The sequence below is a fragment of the Anopheles coluzzii genome, chromosome 3 (assembly GCF_943734685.1).
Source record: "Anopheles coluzzii chromosome 3, AcolN3, whole genome shotgun sequence".
NCBI classification, from domain to species: domain Eukaryota; kingdom Metazoa; phylum Arthropoda; class Insecta; order Diptera; family Culicidae; genus Anopheles; species Anopheles coluzzii.
The window spans coordinates 25262263-25281694 of NC_064671.1; the positions used below are offsets into that span (position 1 = coordinate 25262263).

The following is a 19432-nucleotide window of genomic DNA, read 5'->3' on the forward strand; positions in this document are numbered from 1 at the left end:
CTATTGTGGCCATTTTTCGTCCCGCCTGGAAGATAGACTTTACTAACGCGAGAGGGCGTAACAAACCAACGTGTTATCAGAAGCCCCGCCCAAAACAGTGTGATAAGCTATAACATTGTGTTATCAAGTAAGGCGACTACAGCGATACAAAACATACACACGAAAGTAAAACGTGAGATCTTCCCGTTCCTCTTGGGTGCGGTATGTGTAAGCAAACGCGCAGCTTCTGATATGATCATATCCACCAGTTGCTCCGTATATTAAATTATTAAAGTTATACCATTTTCATTCAAAGAATTGAAACAAATATGAGGATAATAAACAAAAACTGTTGTCCCCCACTAACCGAAGCTAGCAAGGTTTGTCTGAATTATAGTACGAGTTAGATTAATTGAATACACATCTACCCGTGTGGAATGTGACTTTGCTTTACCTTGCTGTTGACCAACTGAAATCATGGGAATGATTAAAATTGAACACTTGACGAGCAAGGGGGTTGAGAATAAGTTAAAGTTTGTGTGAAAGGCTGCTGTTAGAAACGAGATTTGAACGCGAGTACGGAGAAACGTTTGTTTCCTTCGGCACTCACGCAACACACAGCGCCATTCTACCTTCCACCCGTGAGTGCCGCGCCGTAAGCATAAAAACCACCAACAAATATCAGTGCTGAGTGCGTGATGAGTGCCACACGCACTATTGAGTGGCGTTCGGGTTTCGTTGAGTGGCTGTGTGCATTTAAAAATATGTTTCTTTCTTTTGTTGGGGGGTGTGCTTTTGTTCCACCACCAGGAATCGCTGTTTCAAGGGTGTTTTTTCTTGAAAGCGAATGGAATGGGGTGAACCATATATGTCCGAATGATCTACCTTGTGACGTTTGTTTGTACTTTCCAAAGCATGAGGGAGATAAGGGAATGTGTGTAGGGAGGTGGTGGAGGTTGTGACCCCCCCACCCCCCACAACACAAGCCCCGAGGGCTTAGGAAAGGGAACTAACAAGGGTAAAGTTATGAAAATTTTGGGAGAAAATTTGATAAAGCATGCAAAGTGGGAAGGGGGTGTGAGGAGGGAAGATACCACCACACTCTTAAATATTTTGTTGAGGTAAAGGGTTGAGAAATATTTATATTTTACATGCATGACACATTAGTCTTTACAAGAGAAATAGTAAACACACGGATCACTCTCTTATTTTGAGAACACGGAATAAATGCAGCACATTTACAGAGAATAAGCGACGAGATCTGAACTGTCGATCGTTTGAATGGAAAGTGAGCACGCTAGCACTATGATGGACAGCATGATTCTTCCTCCCCCGGCACGGAGCATACAAACTATGCGGCGCCGGCCGGTAGCATCCGCTCAACGTCACCATGAGTTACCACCAACCATTCATTCCCACCGTACACGCACTCACACACGCACGGCATTTAATCGTACAGATTCAAATCCTCCGTGCTAGAGCTGCTGCTGCTACTGCCCGCTGCTTGATCACGTTTCTCTTCGCGCAAGATGCGTGCCTTGTAGCGCGCATAGGCCGTCCCGTACCGTCGCACATCCTCCCGGTTGATGCCCTCCGCCTCGCTGTCCGAATCGTCCTCCTCGTCCGTGTACAGTACCCCATCGTGCCGTGGATAAGCGAAGCCGTCCTCCTCATTCTCATCGTACCGCACGTAGTCTTCGTCCGAGGATAGTTCCCGTTCTCCATCTACCAAACAAAACAAAAAAAAAACATCCAATTACACATGGCCAAATTAGCAGCAAAAGACACACACACACGCAAGGGATTGGGCATCATCATACCTAAATCGAGATCCTCCACCGCCCGCACCATATCGTCCTCGCCCACACTGGCACCGTCCGCCAGACCGTCCTCGTCCTCGTCCGGATAGTCGTTGCGCCAGTCGTTCTCCGCGTTCGAGTCTTCCGAATCCGCGTCGCTCGAATCGTCCGAATCGAGACCCCGGTGGCACGCGTACAGTGGATCGTCGCACACCATGACGCTGTAAACGGGCAGAGTGGTTTTGGGCAGCACACGCGCCAAAAAGAGGAATCATTAGTTATCCGACAACAGTGGCCGCCCAAACGAGGGAGACAGAGAGAGAGAGAGAGCAAAACTCAACAAAACAAACAAAGAAACGACCAACTAAGGAATGAATCAGAGACACCGTACACATGGGATAAATTACTGGATGAAGCAGCACAGACGGAGGCCGATTTGCGAACCCACCGGCGCACGGAAGGTGCGCAAGCGGGACACACAAACACGGCCGTTCCGCTGTGGCCCTCTCCCTTTAGAGTATATTTTTATCAGCGAAAGTTGTTTGTAAATGTTGTAATCCGGGGGCGTTGTGTTCTTTTTCTTTTGTTCTAATTCTTACAACTAACTATCAGTAATCAGTAAATGAGGGGAAAATGGGAGATAGAGAGAGAGCGAGAGATAGAAAGGACAAAAGCGTTAGCGCCTGGTACTAGCAAAACTGTGCCCTGCGACAATCACCACTCCCTCCCGCCCTCCGGTGATGGTGGTGGTGGTGACGAACACACTCACACACACACACGCGCCGAGCCGATCCTCTCCTAGGCCATTACACTATATCTAGTTGGTAGTGTGTGTTGTCCGGCAGTGCGCAGTGTGGCCGGCGTTTAAATGAACGAGTAGAATGCAAAGTACGCGTCTTCTATCAGCACCAACCTGAGATCGTCCAGATTGTCGGTGTAGTACGGGATGTGCGTTACATTCTGGCTCGCGTCGGCCACGTACAGATCGTACACGTAGTGTACGCCGTTCTCGTAAAAGTAGGGCATCTGGTCTTCCGGCAGCGCCGCTGTCCCGTTGCCCATCGCCGAATGAACGATATCGGGCGTTACCCCTGACAACGCGGGCAGACTGCTATGTTGCTGTGGTGGTACTTCTGCTGCTGCTGCTGCTGCTGCCGCTCCAGTGCCTTCCCCCAGACGGGCCACTTCCCGCTCGACGTCAACGATCGTGGTCGTGAGCGGTAGCGCATTGTTGTCGCTCGGTTCGCTCGGTTCCACGTTCGTGATGGAGCGCGTACAGTTGACGATCTTGAATCGGCTGTTCTGTGCGGTCTGTTTCGTGGCCAGCCGGTTGCGGGAGGTAATGTTGGGCCGGTGCACCCGGGACAGGGCATCTTTCGCTTGATCTTTGTGTATGTTTTGAATGTGCGACGCGATACCTTCAGCCTGTAGTGGGGTGGGTAGGAGGGGAGTGGAAAGAAGCACGAAATGGATTACACTCAAGCATTGTCGATCAACGTTGTAAGGGCAAAAACACAGCCCACAACAGTCTTACCTTTGTGAATGTGCCAGCAAACTTTAGAATCGTCGAAGTGCCTGCCGCCGCCCCGTTTGCATTGGGGTCTTCTTCGCCTGCCGTCGCACCGTCCACACGCTGCCGCTTGCAGTTCAGCACAAATGCGTTCAGCGGATCTTCATCCACGCGTCTCTTCAGTCTTATCACGGTTGCCATACCGTTGCTTCAGCTCGTTATTCCGCTAGCCGCTGGTAGTTGTGTGGAGTAGAGCACTTTTTTTGTATGCCAAAAGCACGGATGGATGCTGCAGCAAAACGGGCAACTTTTGCAGGTTAGGAAAAAATACAGCCTGCAAGAGCACTGCTGATTCGCCTCTTCCTTTCCAGCACGCTGTGAAGTTGTACAGAACGATTGTACTTTGCGCTTTTACGCAACTATCTCAACAGAGAGCAAATGCAAACACTTTACTTACATGGGTGGATTAAATGCAAAATGTTTTTCTGGCCAATTGTGCAGCAAACAAAGAGGCAGACGAAGACACACACCGAAAGAGACGCGTTTTTGTTGACAGCGCTGGGCAGCGAATGACAGTTGGGCAGCAGGATTGCGTGCACGGTGACCAGAGCTACCGAATTATTTGAACAGTCGTTTTGATCTTCGATTAGACGACCGATTGATTAGAGGCGAAAGAACTCCGTTGGAGCCAAAGCCTCTATAAACTATTCAAACAACAACAACGACCGATTGACATACGAGCACCCTCAAACTCAAACTGTTTCGTTATTTATTCCTATCGAAATCAAATATTTTTCTAAATATTGATTGAGCAAGCTTAAATACTGATTAAAATGAATTTCATGAATTAATAAAACGGTTGACGACTGTATCACCGATTAGTGATGGGAAAATTTAAAAAAAATCGTAATCTTTTCGTAAACTAAAATCGATAAAAAGCTGAATCGATTCCTGCTAGGTCCGAAGTTTTCTAGAATCGGCTCCGGAATCAGCATCGGAATTGGTTCTGGACTTAGCTTGAGAATTGGAATCGGCTCCGGAATTGGCTTCGGAATTAGAATCGGTTCCGGAATCGGGAACGGAATCGAAAATGCCTCCGGGTGCAAATTGCGTTTCCCAGGTCTATTTATATTCCGGAACCAACTCTGTTTCCGGAGCCGATTCCGATTCCGGAATCGATTCTGGATTCGGAGTCGACTCCGGAGCCTATGACTGTCTGAATAATCTGGCCACCCTGTTCGGCACACGATTCTGTGTGCAGCTGTCACCAATATCGCAATGCGCGCACGTAAACAAACATTTCGTTTGTGCGGGGATACCCACGTCGTGCTGTCTACGTTTCGCCCGTGTTCTGGTAAAAACCAACCAAAACTCCTGCAAACCTCATCCCGCAATTCTTATCTGTTTCTAGAGCATTTGGGGGTAAAGGAAAACCCGGATTCAGCACCACAGATGGCGTGCTACACAGTGAGCTAGAGGCGTGTGTGCGTCGTTATCGGGCAACCGAGACAACCGAGATTAGTGTTGGTGCATCATCGCACAAGTGAACTTCATAGCAAACCAGCGCACACGGATTAGGGTAACCGGAATCCACATTCGCCACTCGCACCATGGACCACATCCTCATCGAGCCGGACTGCTACAAGGTGTGCCGGATCTGCATGGAAAGCTGCGAGGACGACTGTGTGTGCGTGTACGACGAGTTCGAGGACGTGCTGCTGAGCGACGTGATCCGAGAGTGTGCCCGGGTCGAGATCCGCAAGAACGATGCACTGCCTCGCAACGCTTGCCGGAACTGTGCCGAGTATCTGATCATCGCGTACCACATCATACAGAAGTGTCGCGATTCGGACGTGACCCTGCGGTCCATCTTTAAGCACGAGCTAAACTTGCACCGCGAAGAGCGCAAACCGAACACGTCGTCGGTGGTCGGGTTGCGTGCGGACGATATGGACTCGTCAGGCTACGAGTTCCTGCTAGCGAACGGGTACGACACCATGATGCTGGAGGGTGAAGGTATGCTGCTGGAGAATGCGGACTGCGACTTTACCGCACCGAGCGATGAGAAAGCTGACAGCGTTCAGGAGGAAGGTTTCGCGGACACGCCTATCGAGCAGCAGCAGCAACCACCACCACCGTCCGGTATGGAACAATCGCACCAAGAATATCAGCATCCCGAGCTAACCCCCCAGCAGCCGGAACTGGAGGACGAGCAAAACAAACCGGTACTGTCAAGCGAAGACATCGAGCTGATTCTGGAGTACGAAGAAAAGGCACTTGCAGCGCGGCGCCTGGTTACGGGTGAAACGGTTCACGAGTCGAGCGAAACCACCGAAGAGGACGGTTCGTGCAACGAGCAGAAGAAGTGTTGCGGCTGCCGGAAGCTGTTCAGCAGCGAACAAAGCTTACGGGAGCACTGCCAAACGGTCCACCTGCCGGTGGAATCGTCCGCATCGGATGGACCGGCCAGCGAGAGTAAACCGATCCGCTGCCCGGTGTGCTTTAAACGGTTCAGCTCACGCCAGTTGCTGAAAGAGCACGAACGCTCCGTCAACCGGAAGTATGTGTGTGCGCAGTGCGGCAAGCGTTTCATGACGCAAGCCAACCTGGACACCCACACCAAATGCCACAAGAACAAGGAAACGTACAAATGTTGCGGCTGCCGGTTGGATTTCGAGCAGGAGCTGGATCTGCTCGTTCACTCGCAAAACGTGCACCGGCTGGAGCGGTCGGTCGATCCGGACAAACCGTTCGAGTGTGACACGTGCTATCGGCGCTACCCGACGCGCAAATCGCTCGCCACCCACAAACGCCAGATCCGCCAGTTCCAGTGCCCGCTGTGCGGTGCCATGTTTATGAAGCAGCTCTTCCTGCAGCTGCACCACGAGCGCGCTCACCAGCAGGAGGCGCAGGAGAAGCGCCGCCGGTGCTGTGGCGGTTGCCGCGAGGTGTTCGAGAATGCGGCCGCCCTGCGCGCCCACTCCGAGCGGGTGCACAAACCGGCCGACGGGTCGGCCGGCTCGGGCACCGACGATGGCAAACCGTTCGAGTGTAACGTGTGCCGGAAGCGGTTCGCGTCGATCTTTTTCCTACTTCAGCATCAGCAGAAGGTGGCGCGCGAAAAGTGCTACCCGTGCACCGTGTGTGGCCGCACGTTTGGGCGTGCGCACGATCTGTCCAACCACGAGACGACCCACTCGAACGAGATGCCGTTTGAGTGTAGCGTATGCAGCCGGCGGTTCAAGAACAAGCTGTACCTGAAGAACCATCTTAAGCTGCACGCGAGCAGCGCCAAGGAGCAGGTGTGCGTCGAGTGCGGCAAAGCGTTTCGCACAAAGGATCTGCTCAAGACGCACCTCATCAGCCACTCGCAGGTGCGCAAGTACGCTTGCACCGTGTGTCCGGCGACGTTCAAGCGGTTGCAGTGTTTGAAAATTCACACCCGCGTACATACGCGCGAGAAAGCGTTCGAGTGTGCGGTTTGTCGCAAGCGGTACGTGCAATCGTCGGACTTGAAGCGACACATGCGCACGCACAATCCGGGCGACGAGGGGAAACCGTTCCAGTGTGAGTACTGTTTGAGGCGGTACCCGCGCAAGGACTATCTGAAGGTGCACATTCGCAAGCAGCATCTGGAAAAGACGGCGGAGCATCATCACCAGCAGGAAGGGATGCACGCAGCGGAAGCAGTCGGCGGCATCGGTAGCGACGATGGGAATGGATCGTTCGAACGCAACGATCCACCGAATGAGATGAGCGATTTCATGGACTGTTGACGATCGCTTGCCAACGGTTCGTTAAAACGCGTTTTCAGGTAATTGCTGTACGTAGAACGTATATATTGTACAAAGTAGATAAATGGGGAAGGTGCACGTGCAAACAGAGCGCGCATTTGTGTATCATCTTCCAAACACCCAACTGCCATTGTAATACAAATCCCCACTTTTTACCTCAGGATTTTGAATCTGTACACCAGAATCCCAGTTTAAACGGTGCGACAAGACAAACACACAACGATTTTAATAAACTATTTTTTATAACCAAACGCGTCTTTTATTACGTATGTCGGTGCTAGGGGGGGTAGGGTTATTTGTTAGAAAGTAACTTTTGAGCATATATTTCATATCAATGTTGTTCCAAATTGTTAATCCTATCATAACTGTGGAGAGCCTTTAACATGAGATCCTTAATGTAATAGAATTTGGTTCTTAATTTGTTTTAAATTGTGTCAAATTAATTTGAAATTTAAAAGAAAAAAAGCTTTGTACCACGAAATCACTCCTAGTTCAATGAGAAATGTTATAAAAACTGTCTTACAGGGTTTCCCACGATTTATTGGTTGGTTCCCACGATTTATTGGTGCGTTCCCACGATTTTTTGGTCATTTCCCATAATTTTTTGGTAGCAACCCACGATTTATTGGTCGGTTCCCAAATATTATTGGTCGGTTCCCAAATATTATTGGTCGTTTCCCAAATATTATTGGTCGGTTCCCAAATATAATATAATATAATACCGACCAATAATATTTGGGAAACGACCAATAATATTTGGGAACCGACCAATAATATTTGGGAACCGACCAATAAATCGTGGGTTGCTACCAAAAAATTATGGGAAATGACCAAAAAATCGTGGGAACGCACCAATAAATCGTGGGAACCAACCAATAAATCGTGGGAAACCCTGTAATGAGTAAAATAGAGAAAGCGGAATAAGGTTTACATGTGAAAAGACTAATCATACCTTCATGATAATCACTGAATTTAATTACACCATAATGATAATTACACTTCGTTGATTAGTAACATCGCTTAATGCTCAACCTTTTTCAATCCACACTTACTTAACAATCTCCTAACGGGCTAGCTAAACGTGTTCCTTCGAGCACTGACTCACCTAATCGCTGGACGACTCCATTTCACGTTGCCGCAGCAAACCCTCTTCCTCCTGCCTCCTTGCCTGGATCCTTTCGCACGCACTCGCGCCCGATTGGCCCAATCGCTGGTACTCCTGATGATGATGCGCAAGTGCCGCCGCAGATACGAACGTCGTTGCGCACAGCGCACAACGCCGGCTACTGTTAGCGGCCTGTTCGCTCGCATGCGTACTCCCGTGCGCGGCCAGATTCGATGAGCTGCTAAACTTACGCGGACACTGCTTACACTTGAAGTTACGCACCCCCAGATGGACAGCAACGTGTTCACGCAACTTATGCCGGTACGCAAACCGTTTGCCGCACCGATCGCACTCGAACCGGCGCACACCTTCGTGGCGTATTTCCACGTGCTGCCGCAGGGCCGATGCGTTCGAGTACCTGCCGTCGCACTGCTCGCACCGGAACGCCTTGTAGTGCACGCGGTAGTGGGCAAACATGAGTGGCAGCGATGCGGCAACGTACGTACAGCCCGCTTCCGGGCAGGGTTGCGGGTAGCCGGTCGTATCGTGCAGCGTAACCGGCAGCATGTCCCTGCACTCCCAGTACACCGCCTCCTGCGGGTAGTGTGTCTTCATGTGCCGGCGCCAGCCGCGGTAGTTGGTAAAGTTCTGCCGACAACCCGCTTCCCCACAGTGTATCAACGCGTTCTGCTGCAGGTGCAGCATCTTGTGCTGCATGTAGTTGCTTTTCGAGTTAAACCCTCGCATGCAGTGCTGACACTGGAACAGTGGTTTCGCAGCGTGTATCTGTTTGTGCCGCTCGAGCAGTGTGCTGCTTTGGAAGGCTTTCGAGCAGACGGGGCACTTGTACCGCTGCAGCTCCATGTTCCGGTGGGCGGCCATGTGGAGGCGAAATTTGCGCGCATCTTGAAACTCCACACCGCACCGTTCGCACGTGTACACGCCCTCGGACATGTGCATGCGCAGAAAGTGATCGTTGCGGGCAGTTATCTTGCGGAAGCGCAACCGACACTCGCCACAATCGAACGGGTAGCGGTGCGATTCGAGATGCTTGTTCAGGGCGCGTATGGTACGATACTCAAACACCCGGTCGGTTGTACTACACTGCCGGCAGCGGAAGGGAAGCAGCTCGTTGTGCTCGATCAGATGCGCCGTCAGTTCGGCCTCGTTGGCGTACACTTTGTAGCACACGTAACATTTGTTGGGCACGATTGCACGGATCGCTTTCTGTTCGGCATTGGAAATGCGGTTCGATTCGTTCGATAGCTCCAACGCTGCTTCGCCGCTGTTTTTTCGATGCAGGAAATGCGATTCTTCATCATCGCACGTATGTGTTGCTCCCTGAGATGGCACAGCGCTTGTTTCACCGCCCTCTAGTGGGCTGCTTATAATTTCCAACTCCTCGATGGCTTCGATCTTAATTTCGATCACTTTTTCCGCCGACTTATCGGGCCAGCCATTCTCTTCCGGCAGCGATTCTCCTCCATCGCTTAAACTCTCGACGGTCTTCTTTGGTTCGTCTGGGTCAGCATAGCCAGCCTCGCTGTGCTGTGGCATATCGGAAAGTGGAATCACTTCCAACAGCTCCACCGCTGGCTGCAGTGATTCTCCTACCTCTTTCTTCTCCAGCAAACGCTGCTCAAGCTGACCCTTTTCAAGCAGCGTACGGAGCAGCGTTTCCGCATTCACCAGCTGCTGGTGGAAGACGAAGCTGTACTCTAGGCTTTGAACACATTCGTGGCACACTTGGTTCGGGTACGATGGTGAACAAGAAAGCTGTACAGGATGGGTGAAAAATAATGCACAGTCTAATGATGGATAAAGAAGCAGCTTGGTAGAGGCGTTACTTACATCGAAGCCAAACATTCGCATGATCGCCTTGTTTGGCTGCAGATTCTCTACCAGTATGGTGTCCATTTCTGCAAACGGTTCACCCCACCGGGCACACAAACGACACACGGAGAGCATTCTTAAAAAACTATTGCCTATCTATTTTATAAATAACGAAAAAAAAATGGTACAATTTTGTCCCTAAAAACTGGTGTACGATGTGGTACGGGCTGAGCTGTGTTTTGGTTGCTGCCCGTTTTGACAGTTCTCGACGTCATTTCAGCAGCACGAATAACATTATAAACAAACGAACAAGTAGTGATGGGCATGGCGCGATCCGAACCACCGACACAATGCGTTCCGAAAACGGATCCGAATTAATTGCGGTTCGTGAATCTGATTCAACAGAAGTTCTTTGTAGATTCAACAAAGATAATCATTCAATTCCAATTTAATATTTGCATTATAAATGGACGATTTTTAAATTCTTTAAAATTACTTGTTTCTATTCAATGAATAGAAGCTATCTGTTAAAATGTTTCGATGTCATGCTTGATGATATACAGTGGAGCGCCGTTTATCCGGGTACCTTTTATCCGGCTTTCCGTTTATCCGTGCTGTTGAGAAATGACAGTTCAATACAAAGATGACATTGCGTTCTGAGGAGGGTATTTGTAAAAGCGGTTATAAGAGCACATTGTCTTAACAAAAAACATTATAATTCATGGCATATTTCAAATATTCTCAGTGGAAAAACATGAATTTAATAAAAACTGGGTTATTTTTATCAAAAAATAAGAAAATTTTCCAAAACCTAATGAGGAATTGATGATAAAATATATCATTTGACTCATTATCCGTGTTATTTGCTTATCCGGGCGATGTCAAGTCCCGAGAAGCCCGGATAAACGGCGCTCCACTGTACTGTTATTTGATTTGTAGTCATTTGAATAGTCATCGATTTTACTTTAATTTTGGGAATCCGCTTCAGCCCTCCTCCTCGTGAAGCGTGCTGAAGCGAACTTCGACTGGCATAACAATGAAGAGAATTAACCTTCCATCCGACGATCGTCGATAAATTGGCCTGTATTGGTGAATAACGCTTGTCACACAACGATGCTATAGTGGACTAATTGAACGCGTCCCCTTGAGCACTTATTGTCCTGGGAATCGCAAATCAATTAACTACAGCTACAATAAAATTTCCTCTTTTAGTGCACAAAACAAATCGATTTAAATTAAACATGATGTATATATTTCACCAATATTGTAGGATATTCTATATTTATTCATTCTTGTCGTTCACCTTCGTACACTATGCTTTAAAAAGAAACACAAACTTTCCAACACACACAAAAAATCACAAATTTTGGGACAATCATTTACTGAGCGTCGTGCAGGACAATTTGGATTTGCTAGACCCCGGGGGGGTTCCGGGGTATTCGGGTTTTGATTAACTATTCACATTGATCGACAAAACGTCCTTGTAGTAGTAGTACGGTAGAAATTATTCCTTACCCCGCCCCCGTAAGCATCCTTATTCACAACTTATTCAACCCCCATGTGTCCCTTCCATAAGTTTCTTTTATAGAATCGTTTCATACATGTTATGCTCTGGATGATTCGACGAGGGATACAGCGTCAGACACATCTTGCAGGACCTGATTACCCACTAGCAAATAGCTCGGGAACGATTATTCCTTCAAATTTGAATTGGTTCTGATGTCAAATTAATACATTCTATAAAATACTTGTGAGAGTAGAACTGTTGATAGTAGTATGTGATGTAGTTCGCATTCAGCAAGTGGAATTGTATTTGTAAGATTAACATTAACACCATGTCAAATCCAAAAATAAGCAAAATTCCGAAAAAAAAATCATTCATAATAAGCTTGTGGCTGTTTGATCTTTGATTAAGTCTGACTTAAGAAGTAGATGTGAAGAGCCCATGCAAACATACTCGAGCACGTACTCGAGAAAAGGTATTCCGATACATTTGCATGATACTGGTCGTATAGGTTTAGAACCCGTTTTGTGACAAAATTAACCCTGCTCACTAATAAACAGCGCTATAGCCATTCACCCTGGGAGATTTCACTGTTTCAATGTATTAGGGGAGAGACGGGAAGATATAGTACACCCCTCACCATTTACATCCCGTACTGGAGCAGATAGTTTTTCAAACTTTCCGGCAGCGGCAGCTCGGGAATGGCCGATTTCTTCACCCGCGCCAGTATCGCATCTCGGCAGGCGCCCTGCAGCGTCGAGATGCCGTACAGCTGGATGATCTTCACCTGCTTCGTCGTGCCGTACACATCGATCACCACGTGCAGGGCCCCCTGCTTGTACGGGATGTCGTGTGTGCACGGGCCCTGATCCTCCCCATTGATGATGAAGTGCATCTCCGCCTTGTCCGCCTCGTGTTCGCTCGGCACAAAGATGACGCCGATGCGAGAGTTGGTGTCCGTCGGCAGTATGTCCGTGCTGGCACCACCGTCCTGGGCGATCGGTTTGAGCAGACTGCGCGGAAACACGCCACGGGACGTTTTCACGTTGATCCCATTGCCGAGGATGTTGCTTTTCAGCATCGAGTTGCCGACCGAGCGTGTGATGGGAAAGACCCAACTGTGCCCCAGGTTGGCCAGATCGGGCAGGGCGTACTGTAGTGCGGAGGCTGGTTTGATATCAAGCTGAGTGAGACCTAAAACACACCACACACGGGGAAAGCACAATGCAAATTAATGATGCTAATCAAAACAAATGCTACCCAAAACGGAACTTACCCAACCGCATATGGCCGCTCCAGCCCCGCTCGTTCTTCTCAATCTCTAGCAGAAAGATTTCACCCGGCTGCAACGGGTTCTCGCTGAAGGTAAGCGCATTGCCGAAACTGGCCTTCCGGTACGCAACCGTGTTCTCGTTAAACAGAATAATGTTCTGACCGTGGTACGGATGAAATCGGGCCAACATTTTACGTGGATAGACCACCGTCATGCTGCATTCGTCTGCCAGTCCCAAGCGGGAAGCTGTTTGTAGCTGTTTCGCTGCGTGCCCAACAACGGGGATCTGTTGTTCGCCGCACCAGATCAACCGAGCTGCGTCCTTGACCTGCTAAAGCACTTCCGGTCGACTAGGGACCACGCAAAGCACAACGCAAATTGAATATCCACCAAAAACGATTCTTTTCAGCATCCACCACAACACAAAAACCACTCGAACGTGTCGTGACGGAGAGGTCGGAGTAGTGGTTGGTGGTGGTACCGCTTACTGCGTTCTACTCTTCCGAAACCGAACCAAATCTATTGGTTACGCCTGTATGCGTCCGTGCGTCCGAACGTTTACGCGTGCTTCGTCTAGTGGTTCCCACTGCCAATGTGTTATTTACGCAGCCGAGTTTAGATTCACGCTCGGTTGCAAATCATGCACTGCTTTTTTTTTCTTCTAATTCTGCTACTGGTGCTGCTGCCCCATGCCACTCTTCATTGTTTTCTTCCGCACACAAACCCGCACAGTGCTAGCGTCTATTACACAAAACACACAAAACTAGAGGGCCCCGGTGCCGTACTCGTTCGGGATCACATTATCCAGCAGCGCTAGCTCGAAGCTGGCTGTTCTTTTTTCTGACCAGCGGGCAGGAAAACGATGTAAAACGCCCGAAAAACACGGAACGCAGTTTTGTTTTCGTCGCCAGTGGGACAATGCCACAATTGCTTTTCTGTTTTTGTTGTGAAACCCCCCTCCGAAAGCTGTCAGACAGGTGTGCTGTTGCTTTGGCATACACTGTAGCGTACGCTGCACAACGGGCGACTCTTCGGACAAAACGGGCCGTTATTTTATTTTGGGACTTTTGAACTTGAAACACTCTTTCGTCACATTTCTTCTGCGAAAATTGCTTACTTTCACACAAATGGGACAAACGGAATTGGAATTGAGTTTTGTATAGGATACCAACGTCATCATCAATGAATAAACACCAATCCTTCGTACCAATGCATGCGTTAATATATATTAGCAGCGTTTTTATCATACACAATTACGATAAATTAGGACCTTTCGCATCTTCCATCCGATTGATTGCTGCTGAACAGAACAGACTAAGATAAACAGATTAAAAAGGAGGGAGGGGGAGGGGGTGTTTAAAACAATAGATAAAATCGAATTATGTTTTCATTAAAATGCTAAACGTAAGCGGTTACTGTTATGAATAAATAACAACCTACAGCGTGTGCACACTCAAAACGCAATGCAGAAATTGCAAGAACTAAATGCTTATCGTATGCGTAGCTCGGTCCGGTTGCGTTGTGACGTTGTTTTGCAGAACAGATAGTTTAACTGCCTTCGCACATCGTGTTCGGCCGTACGCGTATTGTGCAATTTGCAGCGAACCAGCGTAATCAAGGGTTTAAAATAATTGTTTGAATAAATCAGTACAGCTCAACCAGTTCGATTCGATCGCATTTAAAAAAAAAAACGATACAAACGTTCCTCTTCCTTTGCCTGTGTTGCATCAGCTTGAAGCATCGATCTATATTATTGCATTCTACCCAAGTCTAGTCTTTTTGTGTATATCGCAGTTTAAAATAAACAGCGATGTGCATCCACTCAATTGACGCAAAGCGCATAAGCCTTTGCATAAGAGCTTGCTGATTAGAAATCTAAAAACCTCATCTCATAACGAATCTTGTTACTTTGGGCAGCCACAAATAACTTACAAAACAGTAAAATCTATTGATTGAAAACTTAGGCTTTAAAACGTCCAACTCCCCGTTCAAATCCGTACACCTATACAGTGTACGATTAGTTTAAAAAGATAAATAAACAATTAACATACTAAAATCATGAAGCATTTGCTTCCACAAAACCACTGCGGTGAATCATTTCCCAAATGAGTTCACAAACAGCTACACTCATTGTCGGAAACTCGTCAAAAAAGAAATAAAAAATGCTGCCTTCGTTAAAATTTACGTGCGGGAGAGATTACACATTACACCATTCGACGGCCACTCCCTAACAATCCAATAGGAAACCAATAAGCGTTTCCTTTCCCACCAAACACTAACTCACTGTTCCTGCTGCAGGCGTAGTTCCTTTACCTTCGATGCTAGCTTTTCATTCTCCCGTGCCAGTTCGCGGGCTAGCTTCTCATCAATTTCTGCATTTTTTTCAATAATTTTCGAAATCGTTTTGAGTGTCGCCTTTGCCGCACCGGACACGGGCTGTGTCGAGCTGGGTTTGGTAGCAGCAGTAGTAGTTGTAGTAGTAGTAGCAGTGGTAGCTATGATGTTCTCGTTCTTATCGTTACTTGTAGCGATTGCCGCCGTACGGTTGCGGTTCAATCGGTCCTGCACACTGCTGTTACTCTTCTGGGACCCACCACTTCCACCCTTGCCATTCGTGGGTCCCGATTTTTTGGCACTTTCTCCACCGGCCCGATCCGATTTCCGACCGGCAGCGTTGCGATTAAAATGATCACCCCCGTGTGCGTCCTTGCGGCCCACACTGGCAGTCAGCGGTAGGTGCTGGTGGTGGCCACCACTACCACCACCGTGCGACGGCTGGTTGTGATCCCCCGGACCGCTGTGAAACTGAAATTGAGGCTTCGCCGGCTGACGAGGCCCAACTCGTCCACTGCCGATGATTGGGGGAGATGTTACTGCAAAATGGGAAGAAATGTATCTTTAGCTAAAGCGGTTGATCGAAATTAACTATCTTATCGGGGGCGCCATACCTTTCACACTCTTGAACTCGCCATCGCGCGATATCGAAATGGTCAGATTCGGTTCCAACTTGGCCGAGGCATGCACACCGCTATCATCCTTGCTGCGATGCTCCTGCCCATCATGGTGCTCACCGCGTGACCTCCAGTGTCCACCTCCTTCGTGTGTCACGTGTGTCGTTCCACGGCCACTCGTTCCACGCCTCTGTTGCTCCCCCGTAGCTGATCGCCAACCGTCGTGCTCGTTGGTGGAAAACGAACGCTGAATGTTCGTCCCACCGCCATGATGACCATGATGGCCATGTTGCTTCCCTCCCCTACCTCTTCCACCCTGGCCGGGTGTTGCTCCGGCCGCTTCCCTGTGTCCTCCCTGTGACCGATGTCCGCTACGATTGTTGGGATTGCGGCGATCGAAATGATCGGCCCCTTTCACCGGCGGACTACGACCATTCCCATTGGCTGACGGGGCTACATTGTTGTTTGGGGCGGCTCCTCCATCACCAGCCGCCGCACCTGACGCCGCTTTCTCACCGTCGCGCTCTACGTCGGCCAGAAAGCTGTACGCCGGATCCGGTGGTGGCCCTTCACCCTCCGCAAAGCCCTTATACTCTTTCGCTATCTTCTGTATGAAGGCATTCTTTTCTTTCTTTCTCTCTGTAAAATAAAACAACTTAAACGATAAACGAAGCCTGCTCTGTCAGCACAGACCCACTGGCAGCCATTTTCCATTACCTTCTAGCTGTGCCAGCGTGCTTTCGTCAAGCTCGTAGTTGAAATCGATCTTGTCGTACTTATGCTCCCGGGGCCAATCGTCATCCTTCGGAGGTTTGATCTCCACCATGGCATTTTCCTTCATCGCGCGCAGCCGGTCCTCCTCCGCCTCGCGGTACTTCTTCTCGATTTCCTCATTGCGCTTCTTGATGCGCGCGATACGGGCCTCTAGATCTTCCTGGCTCTGCACGGATGTCATGCTTGCCTGGTTCGTATAGCTTCACCCGTTCACTAGCGAAGATCGATACTACGACGAGACGAGGAAAACAAAACGTTAAACATTGCCACACGTGCAGCTAATGAAGAAGGCTTCGGAAAGCAAAGCACAAAACGGCCCCCAAAACCAATGAAGTATGACGTTTCTTAGCCTATTTCCGTTCATCTTCTACATCTTCCCAGCTATTACTCGATCTGCCCCATTCACTTCCAACTGGTACTGCAGTCGTGTACCGTGAAATTGTCCTCGGAAAGAAGATTTTTTAGGCCAGTTAGCTCATACTTCCGCAGAGTGTGTCAACTTTATCCTTTTAAGGATCTGCCTTAGTTGTTTCCCACTCTTCCTTCTTCGATTAACCCACCCCCTCCACCATTCTGATCGGTCAATGTCCGATCGTGGCAAAACTGATTGCGTTCGGACGGCGACTGCAATTAGAGAAACTGCCAACACGAGCTGGCCTACATCGACCGTGGCCACTTTCACATGTCCAAAGAGACGAACGAAACCGCATCTCTTGCCGAGCGCCGCGCATCAGGGTAGGCATTGTTTCACGATTTCTAAATGCGTCTCGCCCAAGTAACGGTAAACGCATGGCCAGCTTACCATTCGCTTCTGACCGCGTGGTTCTATTGCCATAAATCACTCCAAACGACCCTTACTTGCTAATGAATGCACAACTTGGTAGGCTAATCCGTGGCTCTTTTGTGAATGGATAGCTCAGCTCAACTCTACTCACATGGCACTTGCACTTGCAGTCTGAACGATCTCCCTTGAATTTGAGTTGATTGGTAACGCTGTAGCGATCACCGCAGCGAACTGTTGTTCTGCACTTTTCCACCTTATGTTGGAATGCTCGCACTGTGTATCGTCACAAATGCGATCACCACCCCGTCTCGAGTTGATGAAAATATCTCTCGTCTTCCCAGCACCCCGGCCTGGTCTGCGCTCTAAGATTGCCGAGAGATGGATTTGCAACAAGCTCGAGTTTTCGACGCAAATTTCCGCGCTCTGCTTTCCAACATTCGTCCCCCCTCCACCCTTCTCCGATCGGATGAGGCACACGCAGGTAAAGGCGTGTATACGCATACCAAGAGACTTCAACCAGCAAGGTTGCTGGCGTGAAGGCAAAGCAGCAATTGCCACAACACCAACAACAACACTAACAACAACAACAGCAGCAGCAACAACATTCCTGCTGTGGGAGTGACCGGTGGGAGGCCACAAAACCACCCGGCAGATAGAAAAAGCGGGAACCACTCCATGGGACATTCACAGCTGGTTTTACATTTTGCGCTTGCAACGACGATTGGCGATTTCTCCATGCGAAACGCGAAATGCACGTAAACAAAGTGCGACCCCCAAAGCCTGCGGACCGTCGCATTTTCCTTACCTGCGTATGTGGACTGGGAGGCAACCGTGGCTGGGCAGTAGCGGGCCGTCGTCGATACAGCGGGAACGTTTCTAGCAGCGTGCTCGGTACACCATTTTTGGTGGTGAAATTAATTTCTTTCACAGATCATTTTGTAAAGAGCGTTTCTTGCGACACTCTGCAGCACTTGTTTCTGTTTTTCTTCTGGTTCGTTTCGGGGTCGGTGTTTTTGACAGCTGCTCGGGCAGTTCGATGGCCTGTTCGATTATCCGTGCTTAAATGCAATGACGGAATAATGTGTCTCTGGTACGTTCGAAAAATGCGCGAATGCTTTGAAATAGTTTCATGATTTTCTGAAAAATTATTTCGTACACTTATTTAATGGATAAAACATTTCTCCAATTTTGTTGATAGATTTTTATAACGTCACCCGAATAATCAAGATTCACTGCGTAGCTGTCACAGCTGTCAACCCCCGATCAGCTGCCAATTTCGCTGCAAGTCGGTGTCGCACGATCGAAATAAAAACAACACAGCTCAACTCAGCAGCGGAAAAACAAATCACACGCCGGAATGGCCTCACGGATGATTCTTTCGCCCGCCCGGCGACTGGCGAACGTGGTCAGCACGCGCTCCATCACCACCCAGGTGCTTGCTACGCAGTGCGCCACCATTAAGGACGAAATCACACACACGGGACAGGTAAGTGTAGAGAGCCGTCTCCCTCGACTGCCTGCCAAACCAGTGGCACGATTACGCAAGTCCCATCCCATGCCTTTCGGAGCTGGCCAGGTTGTTATTTCCGTATGTCCATTTATCGCATTAATGTTTCTATTTCAGTTCTACGAAGCGAACGACTATCGGAATGCCCGTTTCGTGAACGCTACCAAGGTGGTCAACCCGAACTGGGCCATTAAGCTGATCGACGAGCTGCCAATCGTCAAGTCGGAGCAGCGCGTCGTGTGCTGCGACGGTGGAACCGATCCCGCCCTTGGCCATCCCAAAGTGTACATCAATTTGGTAAAGATTCTATATTAAACCCCGAGGGGGGAGGGAGACGGAAAATAGCAGTCACTTTAATACTGTCACCCTTTTCAGGACAAACCCGGTGCCCATGCCTGCGGATACTGTGGGCAGCGTTTCGAGAAGATCGATCATCATCACTGAAGCTGCTTGCTTTTTTGCTGTGTGATCAAACAAAACAAACACAAATACGCCCGTCATGCTGCTTCGTTGAACCTTTAGTCAAATAAACGGAGGATATAAAAACAAAACTAAATCACATCCATTATCGAAACTTTGTCCCTTGACCTTAATTTTTTTTTGTTGCGATGTTGGATGA

At 48.9% G+C, this 19432-nt stretch overlaps 6 protein-coding genes across 7 annotated transcripts; 2 read left to right on the plus strand and 4 right to left on the minus strand.

The window, feature by feature from the left end:
* Positions 1 to 326: 326 nt before the first annotated feature.
* Positions 327 to 3868, minus strand: LOC120959808 (probable RNA polymerase II nuclear localization protein SLC7A6OS). The gene is made up of 5 exons (XM_040383463.2): positions 3746 to 3868; positions 3313 to 3663; positions 2692 to 3203; positions 1800 to 1999; positions 327 to 1704 (listed from the first exon to the last, which is right to left on the minus strand). The coding sequence occupies exons 2-5, from the start codon at positions 3487 to 3489 to the stop codon at positions 1427 to 1429; spliced, it is 1167 nt and encodes a 388-aa protein (XP_040239397.2). The 5' UTR covers positions 3490 to 3663; positions 3746 to 3868; the 3' UTR covers positions 327 to 1426.
* Positions 3869 to 4550: 682 nt separating this feature from the next.
* LOC120959805 (zinc finger protein ZFP2-like) lies at positions 4551 to 7333 on the plus strand. Its single transcript, XM_040383459.2, has 2 exons — positions 4551 to 4642; positions 4700 to 7333. Exon 2 carries the CDS (start codon positions 4899 to 4901, stop codon positions 7062 to 7064), a length of 2166 nt encoding a protein of 721 aa, XP_040239393.2. The 5' UTR covers positions 4551 to 4642; positions 4700 to 4898; the 3' UTR covers positions 7065 to 7333.
* Positions 7334 to 8031: 698 nt separating this feature from the next.
* LOC120959806 (zinc finger protein 3 homolog) lies at positions 8032 to 10350 on the minus strand. The gene is made up of 2 exons (XM_040383460.2): positions 10039 to 10350; positions 8032 to 9963 (listed from the first exon to the last, which is right to left on the minus strand). The coding sequence occupies exons 1-2, from the start codon at positions 10153 to 10155 to the stop codon at positions 8188 to 8190; spliced, it is 1893 nt and encodes a 630-aa protein (XP_040239394.2). The 5' UTR covers positions 10156 to 10350; the 3' UTR covers positions 8032 to 8187.
* A 919-nt stretch (positions 10351 to 11269) lies between these two features.
* On the minus strand, positions 11270 to 13748 carry LOC120959811 (neuralized-like protein 2). The gene is made up of 2 exons (XM_040383466.2): positions 12801 to 13748; positions 11270 to 12718 (listed from the first exon to the last, which is right to left on the minus strand). Exons 1-2 carry the CDS (start codon positions 13009 to 13011, stop codon positions 12168 to 12170), a joined length of 762 nt encoding a protein of 253 aa, XP_040239400.1. The 5' UTR covers positions 13012 to 13748; the 3' UTR covers positions 11270 to 12167.
* A 253-nt stretch (positions 13749 to 14001) lies between these two features.
* Positions 14002 to 18330, minus strand: LOC120959807 (hornerin-like). 2 transcript variants are annotated; one of them, XM_040383461.2, is made up of 4 exons: positions 18112 to 18330; positions 16466 to 16751; positions 15746 to 16387; positions 14002 to 15670 (listed from the first exon to the last, which is right to left on the minus strand). In XM_040383461.2, exons 2-4 carry the CDS (start codon positions 16701 to 16703, stop codon positions 15078 to 15080), a joined length of 1473 nt encoding a protein of 490 aa, XP_040239395.2. In that variant the 5' UTR covers positions 16704 to 16751; positions 18112 to 18330; the 3' UTR covers positions 14002 to 15077. The 2 variants fall into 2 exon arrangements, with proteins under 2 accessions (XP_040239395.2, XP_040239396.2); XM_040383462.2 differs by lacking the exon at positions 18112 to 18330 and adding an exon at positions 17458 to 17757.
* A 233-nt stretch (positions 18331 to 18563) lies between these two features.
* On the plus strand, positions 18564 to 19369 carry LOC120959812 (probable NADH dehydrogenase [ubiquinone] iron-sulfur protein 6, mitochondrial). Its single transcript, XM_040383467.2, has 3 exons — positions 18564 to 18792; positions 18931 to 19110; positions 19189 to 19369. The coding sequence occupies exons 1-3, from the start codon at positions 18664 to 18666 to the stop codon at positions 19255 to 19257; spliced, it is 378 nt and encodes a 125-aa protein (XP_040239401.2). The 5' UTR covers positions 18564 to 18663; the 3' UTR covers positions 19258 to 19369.
* Positions 19370 to 19432: the final 63 nt, after the last annotated feature.